Consider the following 24056-nt stretch of genomic DNA (forward strand, 5'->3'; position numbering starts at 1 on the left):
TTACATCAGTTTGTGAAGCCTCGCTAATTTTCTTCTTTCCACCTACACCATAATTCAGTGGAGGAAGTGGTACTGAGGCCTCATCATCACCCCGACTTACATCAGTTTGTGAGGCCTCGCTAATTTTCTTCTTTCCACCTCCGCCATAATTCAGTGGAGGAAGTGGTACAGAGGCCTCATCATAAATACCCTGACTTACATCAATTTGTGAGGCCTCGCTAATTTTATTGTTTCCACCTCCGCCAGTACTCAGTGGATAAGGAACTGGTACAGAGGCCTTAGCATTAATATTCTCACTCACATCACCTCCATCCGGACCTTTTGGAGGAGCTAGTAGTTCACCCTCAACATTTTCAATAACAGCAGGCCTACGAGCAGAAACAAAGACGGACATTAAAATGAGAGCAAGACATAGCAAGTATGATCTACTAGCCATAACTGCTACCTCTGATAACATATATAAAGGTTTACATGTGTTTCAGGTTATTTATAAGAAGAAAATGAACTGTTTGATCATTTCAGCAGTCATCTGCTCACAAGGAAAGAATTTTGCATGAAATGAGACATAAAAACGGATAACTTGTTCACTTCTTAAAGTTCATGTTTATAAGACGTATAAAAAAACAAGATCCTGACTCACGAATGATGCATGATAACGTATCAACTATCAAGGGCTTTCAGCTGAATACTAGACGCTACAGCACTACAAAGACCAAATGCATGATAATATATATAGTGTTCAACCTGCCATTCTGTAATAAAAAATAATTACAGCCTTACAGCAATCCAAAGGCCAAATTGTCCAATCTGTAGACCGTAGTAAATCAAGGAGTGAGGAGGAAAACATTGGCTTCATCATCTGATTGAAGTACACCAATATACCGAAAGAATTATCATGTGGAAGAGCAGCTTGACAAATGCTCTATGGATGCAAAAGAGCCATACAACTCACATTATTCTAGTTCTTGGAATAAAGTTGAACTCAGACATAACATTCAAAACTCACTCACTAAATTCAAAGCCAACCTTTACATAATTGGTTTGTCAACCATAGTATGTAAGATGTAACTAAAAGATAAAAGGTTTTTTTTTTTTTTGAGTCAACTGTATTTGGAGAACAGTTAAACATGAAATCAGAGCACACACTTTTTGGGTTGCTGCTACTGATGCAACCAATACAAATATACAATTATTAACATCGTACTGAGCCAAATTGACAGTGTTAAGAGTCTAACAAAGTTACAAAACAAGCAAACTATTGCGCACAACAAAACGGTGAACATTCTCAACATTGGAAGGTAAAGACTGGTTTAATTAGAAGGATGACAAAATTGATCAGTCATCGCCAAGAAACAGCAAAATTAAGCACGCAAGGGAACGTCGGAATGAAATGGATAAGAACTGGTATTGACTCGTTTCCAAAAAAATAAATTATCATGTTATTCTGTTACAGCACCATTCAGCAGTAGAAGATGGTACAGCTAACACAAAAAGTACAGAATCTGTTACATGGAGCCAAAGCCTTTCCAATTTCAGGTGATTGTACACTTTACAAGGTAAGATTGGCAGCCATAAAGGTGGAAAATGAAAAAATGCGATTACGGAGTAATAAAATTATGTAAGTAGCTATATCCTTGATGTAATATCTAACCGTATTAACACAATCAACCATATTATGCCAGAAAAACAAGCAGTAACGTTCCACACAGCAAATATCCTTTCATATATCATTATCATAATATAGTACATAGGTACAAAGCTTAGGCGCTCATTCAGAACAAACATATTACAAGTTACAAGATATGCATAGTAATATGCTTGAGAACATCTCATACATTTCCCCACAACACAGTTATAAAAACCATACCTAGACTGTTTATGTACGACCTTGGCATGTCTAGTATTCATCTCACAAATTGTTCCTCCTTCAACTTTTTTGGAGAATCAAAGACGCTGCTGGACAGTCGAAGGTTACCAAGCAAAGCATCACGTCCACTCAACACTATTTGGAAAAACCCATCCACTTCCTTCGCCAAAAGATCTAATCCTGATGAAAGTTTGTCTACTCTTGTCCCTAATTCCACAACACAATTCTGAAACACTTCAGTTTTCAAAGGCTCCGTGCCTTCTTGAATCATGGGATAAATTTGCCCAACAATGGTATCAACTGCTTCCAACTCTTTCAAAAGAACATTCCTATTACTTGAAACTAAATTTCTAATCTCCCTGTACACAAATGTCTGGAGATCATTATATGCTTCTGCCCACATGTGTGTACCAGCAACTTGCAAGTCTACTAATTTTTTATCAGAGCCTGAGAAAGCAGAGATAAATGCACCGCAGACAAACAAAGTGTGCACCTTGACTCCATACATAGCACGCATCAAAGCCTTTCCTTTGGCTGAGTTCTTAACCTTGGGCAGCTCTAATGATTCCATCAACTTATCAATGATAGGGAAGCAATTTTCAAGTCTAGGGTTCTTAGTACCAATGTGATTTCTCCAACTATCAATTGAAGATTTTGCTTTCGAAAGCTCACTTGAACTGCTATGGTCCAAATTACGCTGCAGGCAATGGAGCAGGAGCTGCCCTTGGCTTAGTCGTGACAGCTCAGAACAGAGGGCAATGCAAATATCAAGCAACTTCACACTGTTGTCCAAATAGACATCTATCCATTTGTCATCCCAATCGACAACAGGAAGTTCAAGATCAGTTATCAGAGATTTGATATCATTATGCGTCTCAGATAGCGACTGCACGGCTAATATCATCCAAGAAAAGCTAAAAATCTCGTCTTTGTGCTTTGGAACAAGTCTTCTGAGTCTTCCTGCCAAGGTATCCTCGAACTTATTCAGCAGCGCCTGTACCTTAGGGGAAAGATAAGAGCTCTTCGGAAGTATCATCCGAAAAGGGTTTCCATGTGGGAAGAATGGCCTGTGTGGTTCTTGCGGGCGACTCATTCCTCTTTAAGCAACTGAAATAAACAAATAACAACAAAGAAGCATTCAGCAACCAAAACTTGGCAGATATTACAATCAACATCTTCTCAATGAAAATATAATCAATTACGGAAAAACTTCTAACAAGAAGACAGCAACAAAAATTAAGGTCTAAACACAACTTCTAAACATCTGATCATCACAACTCCAAAACATCAAATTGTCACATGTTTATCCTATTGGGCTTGCAATTATAAACCCTCATCATTCAAACATCCAACTATCCATCCATCAAATGAAAGACAACAGTCTATCAAATACACATACATCTATGCCAAAATAAGCAGAAGCATAAAACATAGCCTCACAACCTAAATCTATTGATAAAGCAACTATACAACACCAGAACATGGCTCTTTAATTAAGAAAAGACAGCAATTTTATTTATTTCTTCCTTCAAAAGTTCAATTTAACCCATTTTAAGCTTCAATCTTAAGCTAAGTTCTTCAAAGTTAAACCCAAGCTCATCATCTACCCCTAATTATAAAGATCTGCTAAAGTCAACGAACAAGAACCCTAAACACAGAACAAATTCTCACAATTTCTTCAATTTCTCACTTCCAGAATCCAACACAAATTAAGAAATAAGTAAAAACAACAACTTTTTCCCCAAAATCAACAATTAATTTCATTATATACAACAAACCACATAGATCTAACATAAACACAATCAAAACCAACAGATCTACAACAAAATCCAACAATTCTTGACAAATTCAACCAAACAAATTAAAAACTCAACCTCAATTAAAAAAATAATAAATAAACTCTAAATTTGGATATTCAACAGATTAACAACAAATTCAAGAAACAAACAATCAATTAATTAATAAATAATTAAAAAAAAAGATAGAAACAAACCTGGAAGAAAATCAAAGCGGAACTTAAAAGTGAGAGGAAAAAACAGAGGAGAGAGAAAATGAAATAATGTTAGTTGAAAAGTAGAAAGAAATGAGAGGAGAAGATGAAGATGGGGATGATAAGAGAGGAAATTGTTTGATTGTGGTTTAGCCGTTGACGGATGTGGGGACCACCGTGATAAATCAGAGGGTGGAAAATGGTTTTATTAAATAATGATTTTTTTTTTGAGGGAATTAAATAATGATTTGACGATGTGGATTTAAGATGAGTAAAATGGACGGCTGCGATATTTTTAAAGTGGAGAGAGAAAGTCACGTTTATTTTAATGTGTGTTTGTGCGTGTAGAGTATTCTAGCTTGTACTAGAAAGTTAATGGTAGGGGAAAATACTTGTAGGAAATATCCATGATTTTATTTTTTTATCTAATAAAATGATTAATCACTAGAATTTTGAGGCTGCCAAGTATGACCAATTTACGCGGTTTGTTTAGGGTTTGTTATGAGATGGGAAGATGTATTGGCTTTTGCTTATTTGAGGTTGAAATGCATGTTGAATGGGTTTATAAAACGTGGGCTTGGACTGAAACAAGGGGCTGGCTAAACTCATACAGTGCTAGAATTGTGCCTTAATATTATGGCCTTTTTATGTCTTAACAAAGAAGGAGAACTGTTATTTGTTGTACCGAGTAGTTAATAGGATATCTGGTTTTTCGAATATTCTCTCCATTTCAAAATAATGTCTCATACTAACGTTTGCACTATTTATATGTATCACTTTGTCTTTAGTCATAAAATTAAACACGGATAAATGAGTACTTGTTGGAATTGTCTCAACGAGTATTTAGTTGAAATACAGTAGTTTAATACTAAATGTATTAGAGAGATAAATTCACCATATGTTTGGTGTGATATTTTAAATTTAAGACTTAATTACCCTAAATTTGAAACTAAGACTAAAATCCAAAATTCACTTTAAATCTCTAGCCCAAAACATAAGACTTCTCGGAAACTTCTTAGACTTATTGTCCAATATGCGAGACTCATTGCATGTCGTCACACCAGCATAATAGTGTTACGCATCTCACATAACACCTCTTCAATATTTCCATTAAAAACAACTTATAATTGTTATGAAAATTCTTTTGTTCTTATATATTGTATATAGAGTAAGATACATTAGACACCTTTACAACATACCAAATTATGTGTAAGGGCGAATCTTTGTTTGGGCGGCAAGGGCTCAGCCTCCTAAGTAATTTTTAGTTGTTGATTATAACTAATATGATGTCTCATAATTGCACATAAAAAGTTGTTGCATAGTGGTTGATTATTGTTATTTTTGAGCAAAAGGTTAAGGGATCAAACCTTGACCCCCCCTAACTTTTTGGCCCAAGATCCGGCACTATGTGGAATTTGACTCTTAAAAATGGAGAACTGATGATATTCCAAGTACTTTTCGTTTTAGGTAATAAAAATGTCCTAGTTAAGAAGTATCGTAGGTTTTTTTTTTTTTTTTTTTTTTTTGAAACAAGAAGTATCATAGTTAGTTAGCCAATTCTTTTTTGTAATATGTAGATTAGTTTAAAAGACATAAGAGTAGCTTTTTAAATGGCAATATCATGAAAATAAAGGAATTCAATTCAAAAACCTTTCTTTAAGAGTTTTAAGATTTTAACCATACATTATCCAACAATAAATTTAGGTGAAAGAAAATCCCAACACGTAATAGCTAAATAAGATAATTTTCATAACTTGGCGTACCAATTTAAACTGTTTGCTGTAACTATTAATTAATTAAGATGAAAAAAAAGGAGTTAGTTAGATCAATGCCCAATGTTGTTATCATAGTATCATAATGCGCACTTTCCATCAATTCATGTTTGACAAGTGCCTGCTTTTATTAATATGAGAATACTTAGCAAGAAATTCATCTTACTACAACTTTGAACACTTTTGCCTTGCCTTTGTAGACACAGTCGTCAAGAAAATTACTTTTACTAAATATATACAAGGGGGAAAAAAAAAATTGTTATGTAAATCTAATTATAAACGTGTTTGGATCATTGGATATACTTTGCCTATGGACCTCATGGCACATCTACTTTGCCGTTAAATCGTCATTTTAACCATTTATATAATTGCCTTCCTTTGTTAATTTAAGGTTATCACATTCCTTTATGTGACAGAGTAGTGGTCGCATATATAGTTCCAAAGAACATTACATGAGCTAGAGATGCATCCCTTATCATCTTGAAAGTTTTGACATCGGGTCCCGAAATCTTTGATATATATTGGTCCGAAAGTGTGGGTTATCACCTTCAGTTTTGGACAATTTTTTACTTTTTTGACCCGAAAAAGAAAGATGTTGGGGGTGTTTCCCAGGGACCCTATGACATCTTAGGAGCTTATTTGGGTGGTTGGAACAATCCATTTTACCTTTAAATTATAAACTTAAACGTTTACGCCACATCTCCCTTAATTAATTCAATGCCTCCATAAGCATTTATGTGAACAACTAATGGTCACATATGTTTCAAAAAAACATTTTATGACCCCTAAGATGCATCCCCAACCATCTCGGAGGTCTTCGACACAGGGCCCTAAAACCTCCAATATTGGTCCAAAATCGTAGATTGTAGCCTTCAATTTTGAACAAATTTATGACTTTTTTGGCTCGGAAAGGAAAGAGATCGAGATGCTTCCCATGGACCCCATGCAACTTAAGAGGCTAATTGGGTGGTTGGAACAATCCACTTTGCATTTAAACCGTCAATTTAGCCTTTTATGTACATGCATCCCTTGATTAAGTCAAGACCACCACAAGAATTTATGTGACCAAGTAGTCTCTTATGGTTCCAAACAATATCATATGACCCTGAGATACAACCCTTGCCATCTCGAAAATTTTCAACACCGGATCCAAAACATTCAAAGACAATCCAAAAGTGTGGATTGTAACCTTGAGTTTTAATTTGGACAATTTTTTACTTTTTGGGACTCGAAAGGATAATAAGTAGGGGACTTTCCATAAACCCCACGACATCCTGAAAGGCCATTTGGGTGATAAAAACGGTTTACTTTGCATTTAAACTGTCTGTAGTTTGATTAATCCTATTAATGGGACAAATGGGTTTTGTTCGTGTTTGGTAAACTTGTGACGTGAAGAACTGAAGACCATTCTACTCTGATCTAAAATATTCTCTATGATGCCTCGATGGTAAATTATAAAAAGAAGATAATGTTCCGAGTATTAGTAAAGATACACTTCGTACTTCGGAAAATTCGAGAGATGCTGTTCTAATCCAAATTGCACACGTTATGTTACATATTTTTCCGAACGCTCCACAAATACCCACACATGACACATTACTAGGTCATCCTTTGTATCAGACAAAATGAAATTCCTAGTAGCAAAGAAGTAAAAATTCCTAGTAGCAAAGAAGTAATTTTTTGGCAGGAAAATCACTACATACTTTATATGACTTCATCCAACAAGTTGATTCTAGATAGCCCCGTCGATTCAAAGTATGATATTGATATATATACACTTCGTATAACTTGATCCAACAACTCGATTCTAAAAGTAGCCCCATTGAATCACGTTATTTACGAATTACGATGCGCTCAAATAAGTATAAAGCCACTTAAAAGACGGAGGAAGTACACTAAGTAGCCAACTCATGCTACCTAAGATGCAAAAATGCACGTTAAGTCAAGCTCATTTCGCATCATCAACAATTCAACACAACATTTCAATAATAAGATAGAGTAGTTAAACATACTGTCAGTCTGTCAGATATTGTTTTGAAGAAATCATACTGTATTTGCATGGTTGAGCCTCCATTTAAGTACTCCGTATAAAAATAGTAGTACATCCGCTGTTTTCGGAGACCAGTTTCATGGCAACTTGGTACCAACAAGTACCAATCAAATTTGAATACCATTAAAAGCATTCACATGCTACTGTCAATGCAAAGAAAATAAAAATGTGTGTATACTGGTATGTAATCAAGGCATCCACATGCTAATATCGTAGTTTTAACTACTTTCCTATTTAGACAAACAGATTCAGCTAGCTGTATCAGCATTTACCCATCTCATCTCCTTATACGAAAGGCGAAACAATATACGGTGTAACAAAAAAGAAAGAGTGGTTTCCGAACTAGTTAGGCAACTAACAGAGGGATAAACGTCTTACATACAGTTAATGAACGAATTGTAGTTACTAGTGAAGCTAAGGGGCAATCTTGACATCTCGCTCTCTATGTGGAGCCAGGAGGGAAAAAAAGTCAAAGAACGCACCAAAGTTGCCAACTCTAAAGATTAAAGGCAATCTATAGGAGTTTGTGCTAAAAGGATAGTCATGGAAGCATATATAACAAAAACATCATGAGATGAAGGACAAAGGACATACATTATCCCAAAAACTGCCAAAAGCCAGTTTGGAAGCTTACCTTTGATGTTCAAGGTGGTGGCGCTTGCACCCGGAAGATGAAATAATTTTTCGGGTCCCTGGACAGATCATGTTCTGGCATCGATAACGATATTCAGAAGCATGGCCACATATAATTCTGTAGAACGAGAACGTTAAGTTCTCCAGCTTGCTGGTACAGCTGAACTAAGGAGTGCCCACCAAGTGAGAAAAAGGCAAGAGTTTGTGTATTTAGGCAACATCACTAGTTCAAATGGTCCACACAGTCACAAACCCCTTAGTAAGGCACTAAACACTTGAAGTAAACAAGTGATGTTGATCAACAATAGCAATGCATAAAATGACAAAGTAATGGACCCATCCGATAAGATATGGACTTTTATCTCTAATTCTATTTAATTAATGCATTCAAATGTGTCGTGAAAAGGAGAAATATTGTGGACATTAATTCTTTCCATAATGAAATTTATTCAACTAAAAAAAGGTCTAACTTTACAAATGGGTCCTAAGCAGCTGGCAAGTTTTTCTTTATAAAAAATGGGCGAAAACTGAATGAATAGATAGGTATAATATGGACTCAAATATATTACTTGGTAGAAAATAAAGTTACAGGGTGAGAAAATTGAGGTAATATAATCAATGGATAAACTGAGCTTCTAGAATTCAAGTGTAAAAAATGAATGCAGACGGTACCCATTTACAAACTATCTCCGTCTGTTTGGTTCGTGATGATGGTCTCTACTAGTTTCACTCTCACTATTATCTGTAGTGCTTTCCCGCAAATGCTTAGCATCAGCTTTGACAGCAACAACAGGCTTTGCTTGAGGATGGTCATGACCAGAAGTGGCAGATTCTCTTCCAGCTCGACGATCCTGCATACAGTAGGGATAATGTTCAGTCATGAAATGAGCAAATGATCAGCATTCATAAGTTCTTTCTAGTCAATCTCAACAAGCAGTTTTGAACACTACCAAATAAACTTAGCAATGCAACAAATCAATTACTCAAATGAGTTTAGGACCACATACATCACGGAATAACAAATCATCCGCCTCAAGCATGTGGATAACATGCCCCATTTTTGGCCTCTTATGTGAATCAGGGTCAACACATTTAAGAGCAACTAAAAGAATGCGTTTCAATGCTTTCGAAGTTGGCATCTCAGGCAGTTTAGGATCCACCACTTCCTCGGATCTTCTATTTCCCACCATTGTCTTTAACCAGTCTACCAAGTTCACCTGCAATCAATTTGCAGATTCCATCTCTTAGGAACACAAGGAAAACATTGCAAGTTATGCGATAGTGTAATACGAAGTATAAAATTTACCTCTCCAGGTGGGCGACTATAATCAACAGGGGTTCTCCCTGAAATTATTTCCATTATAAGTATTCCAAAGCTATATACATCACTCTTCTCAGTCAACATTCCAGTACATGCATATTCAGGAGCTACATATCTGCAACAGGATGAAAAATTAGATGAACAAAAAATGCATGACTAATACAGATACTAGAGAGCAGTAATTCACACTCACCCAAAAGTACCCATGACACGAGTTGTTACATAGCTCATCTCAGAACCAAGCAACTTAGCAAGGCCAAAATCAGAAACTTTAGAGTTCCACTGCCGATCAATAAGTATGTTGCTAGACTTGATGTCTCGATGCACAACCTTGGGTTCAAGGCCCTCATGAAGATAAGCCAACCTACACCAACATAAATGTCAATAAGCTTACCATTAAAACATTGAAAAGGTGTACAATCCAATAATAGATGAACATGCTGCAGGAATTTACCCTTTGGCTGTTCCCAAAATAACGTTCATTCGGATATCCCATGTGAGAGGGCTTACATCACCAACATCACCATGAAGCCATTGGTCTAAATTGCCATTGTCAACATATTCGTACACTAGCATCCTAGAGACACCCAAAAAAAAAAGTCACATTACCAACTGCTCCAATAACCAGAAATCAAAAGTTCTGAAATCAGAACTTGATAAATTGATTACCTATAAGCTCCCTCAACACAGTATCCAAGCAACCTAACAAGATTCTTATGTCTAACACGTCCGATAGCTTCAACTTCCACCTTGAATTCCTTCTCGGCTTGACCCCTGGAAAGTGGTCATTCATATTAGCCAAACATATACAAATGACATATTGTATAATCGAACAGTCTGTGCCTCCACGAACACCAAATAAGTTTATTTAACATGACAATTAGAAAGAACCGCCCTAAATCGAGTTTATAACTCATAATCAATATTAACAAACTACACTAGTGGGTGGCCCCTGCACCCACCAGTAGACAGTAGAAAGAAGGCCCATAAGGTCATAACTATACATTAAGTTTTGTATTATTCATTTGTGCAGATCTATCCATTACTTAGCTAAGGAATGATTAAAGTAACGAATAAAAGAAATAAGGTTCTGATTTGATCTCCAATACAATAACTGAAAAAGGCATAATTAAAAGCTGTTCACAGAGTAATCGGGCCACTTTACAGCCAGCACAAGACATTATCAGGACAAGACAAGAATAATAACAAATTACTCAAAAGAAATTACAACATACTCTTTCTTATTGAAGTTACATAGAAGCAACACCTAAAAATTTGACAGCCATTTATCCAAGTTCCCATGAAGTCTCAAGCTTCCTTACTTCCATGAAGCACGGAGACGGATACGGATACGGGACATATACAGATACATCGACTTCCATTACTGTTTCATTGAATTAAACCCAATAACTGAACACTAGCAATGATACTGAACGAGCCCTTAAATTTTGAGTCCAATTTTACCCTTTACAGCAAATGAGACTTCAAGATTTAATCTTTTAACTATAACCCCATTCAAAACACTATTAAATCATCCAAAAATGGTAGATAATAAAATCATAATGAGTCAAACAAATTAATTAACCCAACCCAACCCAACCCAACCCAAACACATTCATTAGTTCATTACTCCATCACACCCAAAAAATAAAAACCAAAAACAAGCAAAATGAACAATTAAATGCAAATAAAATTCATCAATTTGAAAAACCCACCAAAATTAAACCAAATTAAATCCAATAAAGAAGGAAAATCAAAATTTACCTGTTATTCAAGAGATTTTTAACAGCAACCTGAGTATTATCCTGCAAAATTCCATGATAAACAATACCATATCCACCTTCACCAATGACATTTTCATCCGCCAAACCATTAGTAGCTAATTCCAATTCTCTCAAAGTATACCATCTTCCCCAACCCAAATGAGAAACTTCTGGACCACCATACGACGACGTATTATGCTGACTACCACTATGATTATTATTACTATTATCACTTCCATAATTATAATGATTAACATTATTAGACCTTAAACTCTCCCCACTTGACGGAGCTTTATCAGAGAAAACAACTCGATGTTCGGGTTTACCGATATCGATCTGGATCTCAGGAGCAGCGTTGATCATCGGACGGTGGTGGTGGTGGTGATGTACGGCTGGGATTATCTCCTGAATTTCCTTAGAGATCGGCGGAGTGACGTCAGCAGGAACCGCATTGTTATTGTGTTTAGAGGAGAGAGAAAGTTTTCCGGCGCCATTGTTGTTGTTCTGGGATTTTCTAGAAGTGATGCAGAGTGAAAGAAGGAAAAGGAGGAGGACGATGGTGGACCCCACGAAGATTCCGATGACAACCCATAATCGTAATCCGAAGATTGAAGTGGGTTTTGAGAGCTCTGAGTTCACAAATGCGGCGTCGTATATTGACATTAATAATAATTAATCTGCTGAATTAATTACCCAATTGAAAGAAGAAAATGGTAGTTGAGCTAGTGAGGAATACTGGGCATTTGGAGTATTCGCCGGAAAAGGGAGGAATTCCGGCGGCGGAGAATGGCGGTGGGGAAGAGTGAGGTGTAGAGAGAGAAAGAGGAGAGAGAAAATGAAGGAGAGAGTAGACAGGAGGAATCGAGGGGTGAAAAAGATTTGGTTGAATGAGAGAGCATCGAGTAATGGACCATATATTATACGAGTAAATAATGTATAGTTGTATGCCATAGTATAGTCCAATATTTATACACTGTTTAGTCCAAGGAAATGAGATAGAGTGGACTATACTAGATTGATTTATTATGGATTTATTTATTATTATGGAGTTTTATCAATGAATTTTTTTTATTTCTTTTCCTTTTCTTTATTATGGGTGGTGCCTAAAAGTCTACCGTACCGTTATCAACCTATGAAAGTTGTAACTTGTAAGCTTATAATCAACGTTTTGATATGTTTGTGAATATCATTGCGACTCTTAACCACAAAACAAGCTTAGTGTCTCCGTTCAAAAAAAAAAAAAAAAAACAAGCTTAGTGTCTATCTAATTATGAGTATTTTGTAAGATGAATATTTTTGTTAATCTCCTTATGTAACATTGTTTTTTCCTTATCATGCGAAAAGATGAGTTAATATTTTTTTTTGGAAAGCAAAGATGAGTTAATATTGATATGCTTTTAGTTGACATCATGGTATTTTTACGACAATGGTAAAAAGACATTTTCTTTAAAATTAATAATTTATTAATCCGACTTTTCGTGATTTATAAAAGAGAAAAAAGAAAAGGTAAACGATGCAATAGTTCATAACTATTTGACATTTGTTATAATAAATGTATACTGATTGATGTAGAAAGCATGATTTAAGGATAATAGTAACAAAGTTAATTGAGAATCTAATCAAATCTTTTGATGAGTTGTATATAATATATTGCTTAATACAAGTTGTTAGGTTTGGAAGCAATTGCACTATTATGTTTTCTACTCGGAAAAAGTCGATATTTTAGGCTCATTATTGTGAATTCAATCTAGCGTACATAGAGCCAAAGACTGAGAATTTTCCTTTCACATGAATTGTTAGGTGGTAATTCAATGAATTTAATAATAAATCAAATAATCTCACTGGATCATTCCATTTATAATGTATAATAAAATTCTACGTATCAATAAATGATAACATATAATCTGTGGTTGATTAAATTATTAGCCACAATTTTAATTTTTTTTTGAGTAAAAATTATTAGCCACTAATGATATACTTGTACTCTGTATAATATAATTTTTGAAAGATTAAACACTTAAAACCTCATTTATTTATTTATTATTATTTTTTTTAACAACACTTAAACTTCATAAACTAGGGTAGCTCAGATGAAAGGATGTGTTTATTTGATTCAATTGTCATGTATTTACTAGATTTAAATATCTATGTAGATATCGTATGACTTTTTATTTATGAATCAATCTATATTAAAAAAAAAAACGTTTATCATATATCTAATGCAATAATATTTAAAAATTAGTAAGCTCTTACTTCTTTATTTTATTTTAAAGATAAGTTCTAGAACTGTATGTAAAATAAGTCAATGCTCTATTATCATAAATACTAAATATAGATTTGTATAGTTCTGTTATTTAATCAATAGCTATTATTTTGTCTAAAAATAAATGTAATTTGGACAAAAAAAAAAAAAAGTACTAAAAAGCAATGTAAAAGACAAAATTAAATAATCATGGAGTATATCAAAGATGATATGATACAAAAGAGTAATCATGCCATCATTTGTTATTGACTAGTGTACTAATCTTCAATAGGAAGTTAATAAGAATAAGCTACCACCACTATCAAAATTATTGCTGCTTTTTATTCAAACCCTCTTTCCCTCTCTTAATTATTAATAGTGCATTAATCACTTTCCCCTCTTATTTTCTTTCCTTAATGCATGCTGACTATTGAGGTTTGGGCAAATTGATACTTTGGATATATTTCCTATTTTCCTATAAAAATAAGGAGTACTATTCGAGTATCATTCTAGCGATTGATCATGTAAAGTCAAAGTATGTATAAAAAATGTCAATTTTTACCTTCAGTTATAAAATATAAATCACTCATTGTAGCTCAAATTCGAGTTAGAGCAGAGAGTACACAATTTAGTGAAGAAATCATAATCGAACCTACTCAAGATATATTTTTATTCGAAAAATCTTCATTCTTAATAGAAAGCTCGTAAAATCAGCTTCTATCAACAAACTTGGTGATTAAGATAACTTTACAAAGAATGCAAAAAATCCTTTTTCTTTTATTTTGATTTGTAGTAAAATATTCGATACAGTATTAGATTCAATTAAGCTTCAAGTAATGTGGTATGCGATCATATTAAAATTTTAAAGTGGGTTCAACGTGTCAACATCCTCTTTTAACAAAGAAAAACTATGATTTAAGCAAATACTTCCTATCACTTTCTACCTATATTCCTTCTTTCACGGGAGAAGAATGTCACCTTTATTTTTCCTATTACTAGTACTTTTTTCAGCTTCGACTTCAGAGGTTTTTCTCATTTATCCCAAGTATAATGTTTCTTTTTTCTCAATCAGTAACAAATAATTACATATGAAATCACAAGGAACAAGAATTTGATTCAGACTGCTTGTACTACTTCAATGTATAGCTATTTAATCACGTGAATCAGGCAAACAAGTTCTTAGTTGTTCCGGCCCTTCCGGGGTACAACTAACTAGCGTACCCAAGCCTATTTCATTACCATTTGCTGATTTGGAGCAACTAGCCCCAAAACGAGCAACGAGCCAGTGACTATATGATTAAGGGCAAGTAAGCAGAAGCTGCACAACACCAAGAACAATGAACTATGACCATTAATTTGAACTATGACAAAATTCATACACGTATTTCCCAAAACAACCCCACATTTTTTCCCCTGATTCTTCCCCCATCAAACCCTGTAATGGTAACTTTCTGGAGCATAGATACAAGTCTAAGTTAGTGGAAGTCTGATAAACAGACTAACAGTTCAAATTGTGGCAAAAGTTGTGCTACATACACCTGAGTATATTCTCTGGCCTCAGTTGCACTTCATTCAATCTTCTTTCTTGTCGGTTTTATCAAGTGCTGCCAATCTTTCGACTAGGGGTGGGTGAGAATAGTGATAAGCTGAGTACCACGGATCTGTATTCATAGCTGACAAGTTCTCTTCCTGTTATCAGAAAATATAGATTCAGAAACACGCTTTCCAAACAAGTATTGATACCATCAAACCCAGACTTTTTATACACAGATATGCATGAACATATCAAGTACAATTCCATATGCATTAATGGCAAGAACGAAGCATAACAGAAGCTCAAGCAATGTAATGAGTAAGGCTTGTAGACTTGTAAGGCAAAAGAACTCGACTACTTGCTAAACACAGTGTACTAGTAGTATAAATGAAGAATATAATATAAACTGACATAATTTCATTTGACATATCCAAAAAACAAAATGGAATACATTACCTGCAATTTTACAAGACCGGCCTTGAGCTCATTTGCATATCCTAGGTTCTTCGCAAAAGCATCAGCCTGTGCAAGAGCAAATAGTTGATCAAAACATGAACCAATGATTCTAGTACAACTGTAAAAGAGACAACATTGAGTCAAAGATGTCACCTGAAATTCAAAAGAGCGGCTGACAAGATTCAGGGCAAAGTTTACAAGGTGCTGGAGAGGTATCACAGTGTGCTGAATTCGGAAAAAAAGAAAAGAAATTAATGTGTTACTAAATGCTCAGGAAGCAAACAGTTTAATTAACTGAAACTAAAATTTGGAAAATACATATCCAGCATGCAGAAAAGAAGCACACAGCAAGAAATTAGGTGGGTAGTGTAAAGTCATAAAGCAGAAAGATGCCCATGCTAATCTTGATAGATACAGAATAGCGCATGACTTGGTAGAAGGAACTCTATTCAAAGAAGAGATTTATTTCATCATAGTAAATCTAGAAAGGCTCAAGAAGCATTGACAGCTAAGTCTGCCCAACAAGACATTCACAGCAAAAACATGAATGGTACATTCAGAATTGATCCAAACCTGAAAAATGATTAGACCGATGAGCACCGGCTGTACACCATGAAATCCAAAACTCTCAAACAGGTCCTTTGAATTTCTCACAAGAGTATATCCTCCAAATTGCAATAAAGTAAGAATCTGCGTGAGTTAAAATAAATAAATCCATTATCAGATTATTGAGGACCTCAGTCAGAAGAAAACATATTGGGCTGAGTAGCTCATGAAATCATCAATTTTAGATATCTATCAACTGCAAGATAACTTTTATTCAAAGAGGTCAATGTTTATCAAAGAATTTCATCATTCATTAGAATAATGTCCCAACAAATATTGGCAATTCCCTTTAAATTTTTAAGGCTCACAAAATTCTTACAGAAGTATCATAAAAATCTAACAAGAAGTCACCAGATAGTTACAGCTTCAAACTAACGCTTTTTGATAAAGCCCACATCACATCAGATTTTAAAAACATACTGACAGTCCTATTCACTAAGCTAAGTTTCACTGAGACGATAGCTTCATTACTATCATATTACTCCTACTATTCTGGAAAGCACAAAATATGTTGTACACAGACACTTCTAAGATAAGAGGCTCAGCTGCATGTTAAATGGTATTACACGACAGTTTATTCTGCAACAACTATGGCTAGTTCCACTTCCTATATATGAAGCAATTAACTAGAGTATAAATAACCTGGTAAATATGAAAAATTGAACATCTCAAGTTCCAGATTTTGTTCTGTATGAACTAGAGATTCATTACTCTGTAACCAAAAGAAAAATTAGAGGACATTGTGAAGCAGGTGGAATCTAGTCAGTCTGAAGTTTTTTTTTCAATTATGCAGCTAATAGACAAGGAGAGTAGATCAAACTTTGGCCTACTCTAAGCCAAATTAACAAAAGAGAAAGCAGACAAAAAAATGACAAGTTATACCTGGACAGCAATGAAAGAATACATGGTATGATTGAGTTTCCAGTGCCCTAGTTCATGTGCAATAACCGCAACAACCTCCTTGTCATCCTTGCACTGCGAAACCATCAACAATCCAACATCAATTCCCAAAAATATCATAATGTGTTTGCAATTTTCGAAATTGTTCAAAAAATTGACAGGAACAAAAAAAAAGGCATTGTAATTTCACAATCAGCAACTTCTAGAACACATCAATGAAAGGTAAAGACACAATTTTTTTTTTAAAAAAAAAAAAAAAAAAAAAAAAGCATTTTAAATTCACCAGCAACTTATAGGACACATTACCAAAAGATAAAGACACTGTTGAGCTAGTGTTTACTAAATTAGAACAGAGCACACAAATGCCACCAGAAATCTGTTAAAGCAGCCTTATTTAAAATAAAATAAAATAAAATCTTGCTGCAGATTAAAAATAAGAATGTTTTGTTAATATGAGAGAATAGTCATGAGCACTAAGAATACAAAAGGCCAAGGAATATAAGGTGACAAGTATAGTTCAGTAATTAAATTATATAGGTCCAGTACTGAGCTTACCTGCTGAATCAATGTATCGTAGAGGACAATACGCTTGTTATTGAAGAAACCATACATGTAAGCCTGCAAATCAATAGGAAACAAAAAGATAAGATACATATTTCTATCTGCATTCCGGTAACTGCCAAAAGCATATCATGCACACAGAAAAGATACAGGTGGTTTGGCTGGATTGGAGCATTAATAATTGTATTTTCCACAACATGCATAATGAGGTCGAGGTGTTACAAGATCTTACAGGACTTCTAGAGATTCTTTAGACTGCTGCATTGATTAGCTATTTGATTTTGGATGTTCAGCACCATATTTTTACACTAAAATTGGATGCATGTATTCTGGTTTCTTTCTACTAAAATTTTCAACTCCAAAATATTACTAAGCTAAGAACAGAAGATATACATAAAATTGCATACCATCCTCAAATTTCATCAAGCAACTCTGAAAGCAACTTTGCATTAACCTAGTCTCATATCTCTAACTTGACAACTGAATCATCTTTCAAGGCCACATCAGTTTAAATTATCTAGACAAGGGAAAAGTTTCACCATTAAAAAGATTTAAATACTCTGTATAGGACAAGTTTGTCCACTAAAAGATGGAAAAAAAAAAAAAAAAAAAAAAAAACATCCCATGTCAATCACCTTGTACATCATATAAGGATTTTTCAGAAGGAATCAAGCAGAGTCTAAAAAAACCCTATCCCAAAAGATCCTACCATTTCCAGGCCAACCACAAACCAAATAAATAGACCAACATGCAGAGCACCAGCACAGTTCATTGATGTACTATTTTGATGCTTGTAAGTTGTAACCACAAAAATGGAACAAAAGACATGTAGATCGTAATATGCCTTGTACCAAAACAGCATCAAGAGCTTATGTTATCATATCAGCCAACTAATACACATGAGGGCACAAAATGAAAATCTAATAGAATTCCCATCAAATGACAAAATCACAGTAAACAAACAAGTATCACGTACTAAGCTGCAAAAGAGCAGTAAAATGCTAGGGTCATGAGAGTTACGAAACCAATTCTGCTTACAGAATTTTACTTTTAACAGCAATTTGGTTGCTGCATATTTAAAAAAAACTAACTCTTCCAACCTCAAATCTCAGTTGTTAATTTATTATTATTTTTTTGGGAAGGTACACACTGGGCCTTGCCACTAGGATCTGATCAAAACAAAAACAAGAAGAGGTTTTATGGCCTGGGAGGGGAAATGGTGAGAGTTGAACTTGGGTCTTGGCCCCTTGGGTGTGGGAGGAGGTACCCTTACCACCACACCCAAGTTCTTTTCTCCTCACTTTTTGACTTTGATCCTTCTATTTTCAAAACACAATATAGGAAGGCAAAACAACAAGAAGCAAACAGCAGCATAAATGAAAAAAAATAAAAATATTTCTCATCAAGTAAAATTTTGAAAAAAAATTACACACACATACCCACATAGATTAACAGCTATTCGGCCTATTCCTTTAGCAACCCTAAAACTTCCAGGTCGCAATAAAAAGTTGCCATTAAGCATCACTTAAACTATTTAGTACAGCAAATCAACCTTCAAAGACTAGTCGTAGGTCCCATGATATGTTTCAATACAAAGGTTGCATAATAGTTTAAAAGTAATCAGTTAGTAATGCAGGCTTTAGAAAGAAAATAATGCAAATATAACAGCTGAGAACTCACATTGCTATGGCTAGACCTGGTTGATCCATCCACCACAAATAATTTCTTTAAAGGAAATTTCAGTGAAGAGGCGAGCTCCTCAATTTTCGTCCTTAGCTCTCCTTCAGGAAGCTATTTTCCACCACATTCCACACAGAAATAAATTAGGCTACATATAAATTATAATCTGCGTAAAAAATCAGAGAAACTGAGTGACATTATACATACCGGGGTGAATTTGTTAAAAAGAGGAGCAATCAGAACAGGATAGAGGGTCATCATCACAATAGACAGAGCAAACATGAATCCCCAGAGGTAGATAGCCAAGTACGGGCCACCTTTCTGCAATTAGGGAAAAAAAAATGAATCCTTTACAGAATTTATAGGCAATAAAGGATATCAGCCATGCAAAAGCAAAGTGAGCAGCGGTCAATACCTGTACAATGACAATCATTGCAGACACGATAGGAGGTCCAATCACAATTGCAAGAACTATACTCTTCACCATATCTTTAAAGAACAACCATACAGTTTGCTGCACAGCACCATAAATAATATTCAAAAATTTAATAAGAAAAGTTAAGTCACCCAATACACAGGAGGAAAAAAAATTTAGATTGGATTTACCTTATTAAACCCGTGGCGAGCTTCAATCACAAAAGTTGAGTACAGAGAAACTGGCAAATCAGTGATCTGCATTAGAATATACCTTAACTTGTAAGTTTCAGCTACCATACATTTACGTTATACACCACAATATCCTTCAAATTTTGCACATAAACATAGACAGAAATATAAAGAGAGAGTTTTATTGATATATATATATATATAAAAATGCATCACACAACAGCAACAAAAAGTATTTGAAACAGATATCTCCCAATTTTATTTTATTTTAAACAACAAACTTTTAGTGCATGTATATCACCCTTTTGGGATAAGGTTTTGGCATTGTAGTTGTGGTAGTAGGTTAATCATCTTATTTTACCATAGCAAGCGCGTGTCTGTGAATCAGTTTCAGGCTGCGCCAAAGGACTCTCATCTTTACTAACCTTCCCATATTACCCTTTATACATTAATTTAGCCAATCATTTCCCACCCATTTACCAAACCACATACTAACAAAGCTTTGAAAATTCACATTAAAAACATAACCTCAAACTACACTCTAATATATAGCAACAATTTCAGAATGAAGACGCAACAGTTCTACATAATTCAAGCACATGTTCTGCATAACTAGCTTTTGGGACAGCCTTACACTGTATGTAACTCATTTAATTAAAAAGAAAATTAATTTATAAACAGGACAAAGTAAATGAGTTAAAAGCAAATGACTTCTGTTCTGTTCCCATATAAATCAGAAGAATCAACAACAATAATTTATGAGATGGGGAGAAGACTAATACATAAAATCAGGGGTCAGGACCAAAACAATTGTTGTGTGAGTGTGTGTGCTCAGCCACAAAACCAATTGATAATCCTGACCGTTTAAAATACAATAGATACAGGGTTAGGTTCTTCAGCCAGACAGTGGATAAGTTGACAAGTCCAGGACCCAAGTGTTATCAGTTTCTAAACACCAAGCGTAAGTGTGATAAGGTAGGTATTGACAAATACCTGTGACCAAATCATAACACCAGCTAAGAAAGCCAAGGTGTGCAATATTTCATTTTCAGCATTAAGGCCTGCATACACTAAAAAGTCTCCCGCTTTCTGCGTACAAGAAAAGAGGAAGGACCAAAGCAAAAGAAAAAAAAGAGAAAACTTAGTCAGAAACAATATGAAGTATTTTACAGCAGGTTCACTAGCAAACAACAGTACATGATTCAGCCACTCACATTCCAGAACCATGGGAGTATCCCAAAGTATAAAATTCCTGAATCTAACACTATAGTTACAAACTCGTGAACAAAATGGAAGGCACTGCATTTAAAAAAAAAAGAAAAAGTCATTATCTGCAGGTGGGAAAGAAACAATGAAAGAAGAAAGCTTGATAACTCTTTGTAATACAAGTGGATGATTTGAAAAGAAAAAAAAAAAACTAGCAATGAACCTTTTATCAAGACTATATGCCCGGGATTTCTCAAATTTCTCTTGGCTAATCACTCCTTCCAAAGGTTTGGGGAGTGTCGGTAACTTGTGAGCAGAATGTTGACGTAAATCCAGATAGGTTTCAAAGAAATACATCAGTATCATAAAACCTGAAGTTGGATAGTAAACAAGAAAATGTCAAGAAAGTAGTGAAGCAAAATGGCACATCTACAGAAATATTAACTAAAACAGATGACCAAGAAACAAAAGAACTGTAAACCACAGCACAAACAACAGTAGAGCAGACATTTGTTCTTCTGAATTTCCATTACATTAAATCATCAAAGCTGTTTAAGTAGACAAATTGCACAATAAACCTCAGTTTCATTTTCACAGTATGATGATTACAGCGGCTGCTAAAAAAGTAGATAGATAAATTATCAATTAAACATACTATAACAACTATCGATGCTTGATTTTGTCAAAAACTACAAAATCCACTTTACAACATATATTTAATGCATACAGTTTTCCCTTAGGGATGCATATTTCATAATCAATATGTTTGTAATATATGAATATATGTTTAACTTATTGCTCTCGGGTGTTCCTCTATTTCATTTTCTCAATCAAAGGAATTCTTTTTCCAAATTAATTTTTCCTGTACAGATATAACACTCTAGGAATCTTTACTATTGTTACAAGAAGCAATTTTTTTTTTTAAAAAAAAAATAAGCAATCATATATCTGACTCTTCATATTTCACACTTCCTCGGAGTAGATGCTTCAAGCGTAGAGTGTCTCAAAAAAAAAAAAAAAAAAAAAAAAAAATCTCTCTCCTTCCCTCCCCAATGTCTTCCACACACTCCTATCTTGAGCTTCTTGCGCGAAGTCATGAAATGGGGAATGAACATGTACCATATATAAGGAGTATTTTGTCATTGGAATAGAGGGGTGAAGGGAAAATTCCATCCTCATCTTCACCGCATGCTTATAGTCATCCCAACCACCCTATGTTTTGTGTTCCTCAGCATTCCCTAGTCCCCTATCTTTGCTAAATTTACATGAAATAAGTACTAATAAGGCAAAAGGAAAAGACTCGTGTGTTTTACATCAATTTTAACAAATCTTATATTGGTAATTCACCTTAAAATACAACAAAACCCTAAAGGTTGCATTTATATTCATATAAGATGGCTCCATATGAACTTCCAAGGATTAACTCTGTTAATTCAACTTCTGCACCCAAATCAGCTAGATACCACTTCTTCCTTTGACAGCGCCTGGTCCTTATTTCATACAGAAATTCAAATTTTTCTTCACCTTCAAATACTTCTTTTCCTAATCTAGATTATAAACATCTGAAACATCTTTAAAATCCCTCCCAATTCAATTATTGCAATAACCTTCCCTTGAGCAAAAGATCAACCCACAAAGTTTACTATAACGAGTAACAATATTGCCCAATAATCAAAACAGCTTTCTTAATTCACCAGAACTTCCAAATACAGTGATAATCAAACATCCTAAAACAGTATAATAACAACAAACCGAATGAACGAAATCAGAAACAATAATATTGACACACAAATGAATGCATGTAGCATCTCAATAAAACACCAATGCACCATTAATTGAGCTGCAATGCCACAAACACAAATCCAATCCAAAAAAATAGGTATCAAAAGCTTAAACCCAAAACCCCCATTAAAATTAAGATTGTAATTTATATCAAATTGCAATAAAAACAAATCAAAACAAACAAATCAGATACTGGGTATGAACAAAAACAAGAAAGAACGAATACACGTATAAGTTTAAACGATTCAGAACAAGCTACAAAACAAACAACAGAGATTTAAAATCAGAAACCCAATTAAAAATAGAAATCTTGAATTGAGTAATGAAGAACAGGGAAACATACCAACGACGGCTTCCAGATAAGGAAACGTCATGGCTGAATCGAAGAAAAATGGGTAATTTTCTGGGAATTTGGAGAGAGAAAGAAGAGAGTTTTAGAGAAGGTGGATGAATATGAATGAAGAAAGAAGAGCAGGTATAATACTGATGTTACAATCGTCAAGTCTCAAGTGTAGAAATGACCCGGGTATTATTTTATTATATGGGCGGGTCAAACACTCAAACCTTAGAATTGGTGGGTTTTTTTTTTTCGTTTCGTGCACTCCTTAGAATTGGTATTTGAGACTTGCGAGAAAACTAGAAACACTGAGCATACGTTTTGCGCTACAGAACTTGTTGTTTGGGCGGGTCAAACAATTTTTCTAAAGAAATGTTTTTTTTTTTTTTTTTTTTGGGTAAATAATTCTAAAGAAATGTTGCTAAGAGGAAACTACTACGGAGCAGTAACATTTTGCATCGGTCTTGATATTTATCGTTCATGTAGGATTAGTGTGTACGAGTGTTTGATTGATTTTTAACTTAGCTATTTTTAGTTTGAGTATTAGTTATCAACATATGCTATCTTGTAAAAAAAAAAAAAAAACATATGCTATTTTTTCAAGGAACACCTGTAAACGAATTTTGTGAAACAACAATTAGTACTCAATGATTTATAATAATTAGTTAATTAATTTATGATTACCAATAAAATTTGGTCTAATGTTTAAGATTAAGGCCCCGTTCAGTTCACTTTACAAAAAATAATATT

At 34.4% G+C, this 24056-nt stretch overlaps 3 protein-coding genes across 3 annotated transcripts; all 3 read right to left on the reverse strand.

The window, feature by feature from the left end:
- Window positions 1–1694: 1694 nt before the first annotated feature.
- Window positions 1695–3971, reverse strand: LOC110731572 (protein BPS1, chloroplastic-like). The gene is made up of 2 exons (XM_021911436.1): window positions 3861–3971; window positions 1695–2974 (listed from the first exon to the last, which is right to left on the reverse strand). The coding sequence occupies exon 2, from the start codon at window positions 2958–2960 to the stop codon at window positions 1905–1907; it is 1056 nt and encodes a 351-aa protein (XP_021767128.1). The 5' UTR covers window positions 2961–2974; window positions 3861–3971; the 3' UTR covers window positions 1695–1904.
- Window positions 3972–8742: 4771 nt separating this feature from the next.
- On the reverse strand, window positions 8743–12600 carry LOC110731573 (probable serine/threonine-protein kinase At1g01540). Its single transcript, XM_021911437.1, has 7 exons — window positions 11398–12600; window positions 10303–10407; window positions 10088–10210; window positions 9827–9997; window positions 9619–9748; window positions 9320–9529; window positions 8743–9163 (listed from the first exon to the last, which is right to left on the reverse strand). The coding sequence occupies exons 1-7, from the start codon at window positions 12057–12059 to the stop codon at window positions 8996–8998; spliced, it is 1569 nt and encodes a 522-aa protein (XP_021767129.1). The 5' UTR covers window positions 12060–12600; the 3' UTR covers window positions 8743–8995.
- A 2357-nt stretch (window positions 12601–14957) lies between these two features.
- On the reverse strand, window positions 14958–23604 carry LOC110731574 (CAAX prenyl protease 1 homolog). The gene is made up of 14 exons (XM_021911438.1): window positions 23313–23604; window positions 21411–21558; window positions 21196–21280; window positions 20975–21070; window positions 19982–20047; window positions 19791–19889; window positions 19583–19696; window positions 19376–19486; window positions 17690–17752; window positions 17117–17209; window positions 16202–16318; window positions 15782–15853; window positions 15629–15694; window positions 14958–15327 (listed from the first exon to the last, which is right to left on the reverse strand). The coding sequence occupies exons 1-14, from the start codon at window positions 23341–23343 to the stop codon at window positions 15211–15213; spliced, it is 1278 nt and encodes a 425-aa protein (XP_021767130.1). The 5' UTR covers window positions 23344–23604; the 3' UTR covers window positions 14958–15210.
- Window positions 23605–24056: the final 452 nt, after the last annotated feature.

This window comes from Chenopodium quinoa, unplaced genomic scaffold, assembly GCF_001683475.1.
Source record: "Chenopodium quinoa cultivar QQ74 unplaced genomic scaffold, ASM168347v1, whole genome shotgun sequence".
Taxonomy (NCBI): Eukaryota; Viridiplantae; Streptophyta; class Magnoliopsida; order Caryophyllales; family Amaranthaceae; genus Chenopodium; species Chenopodium quinoa.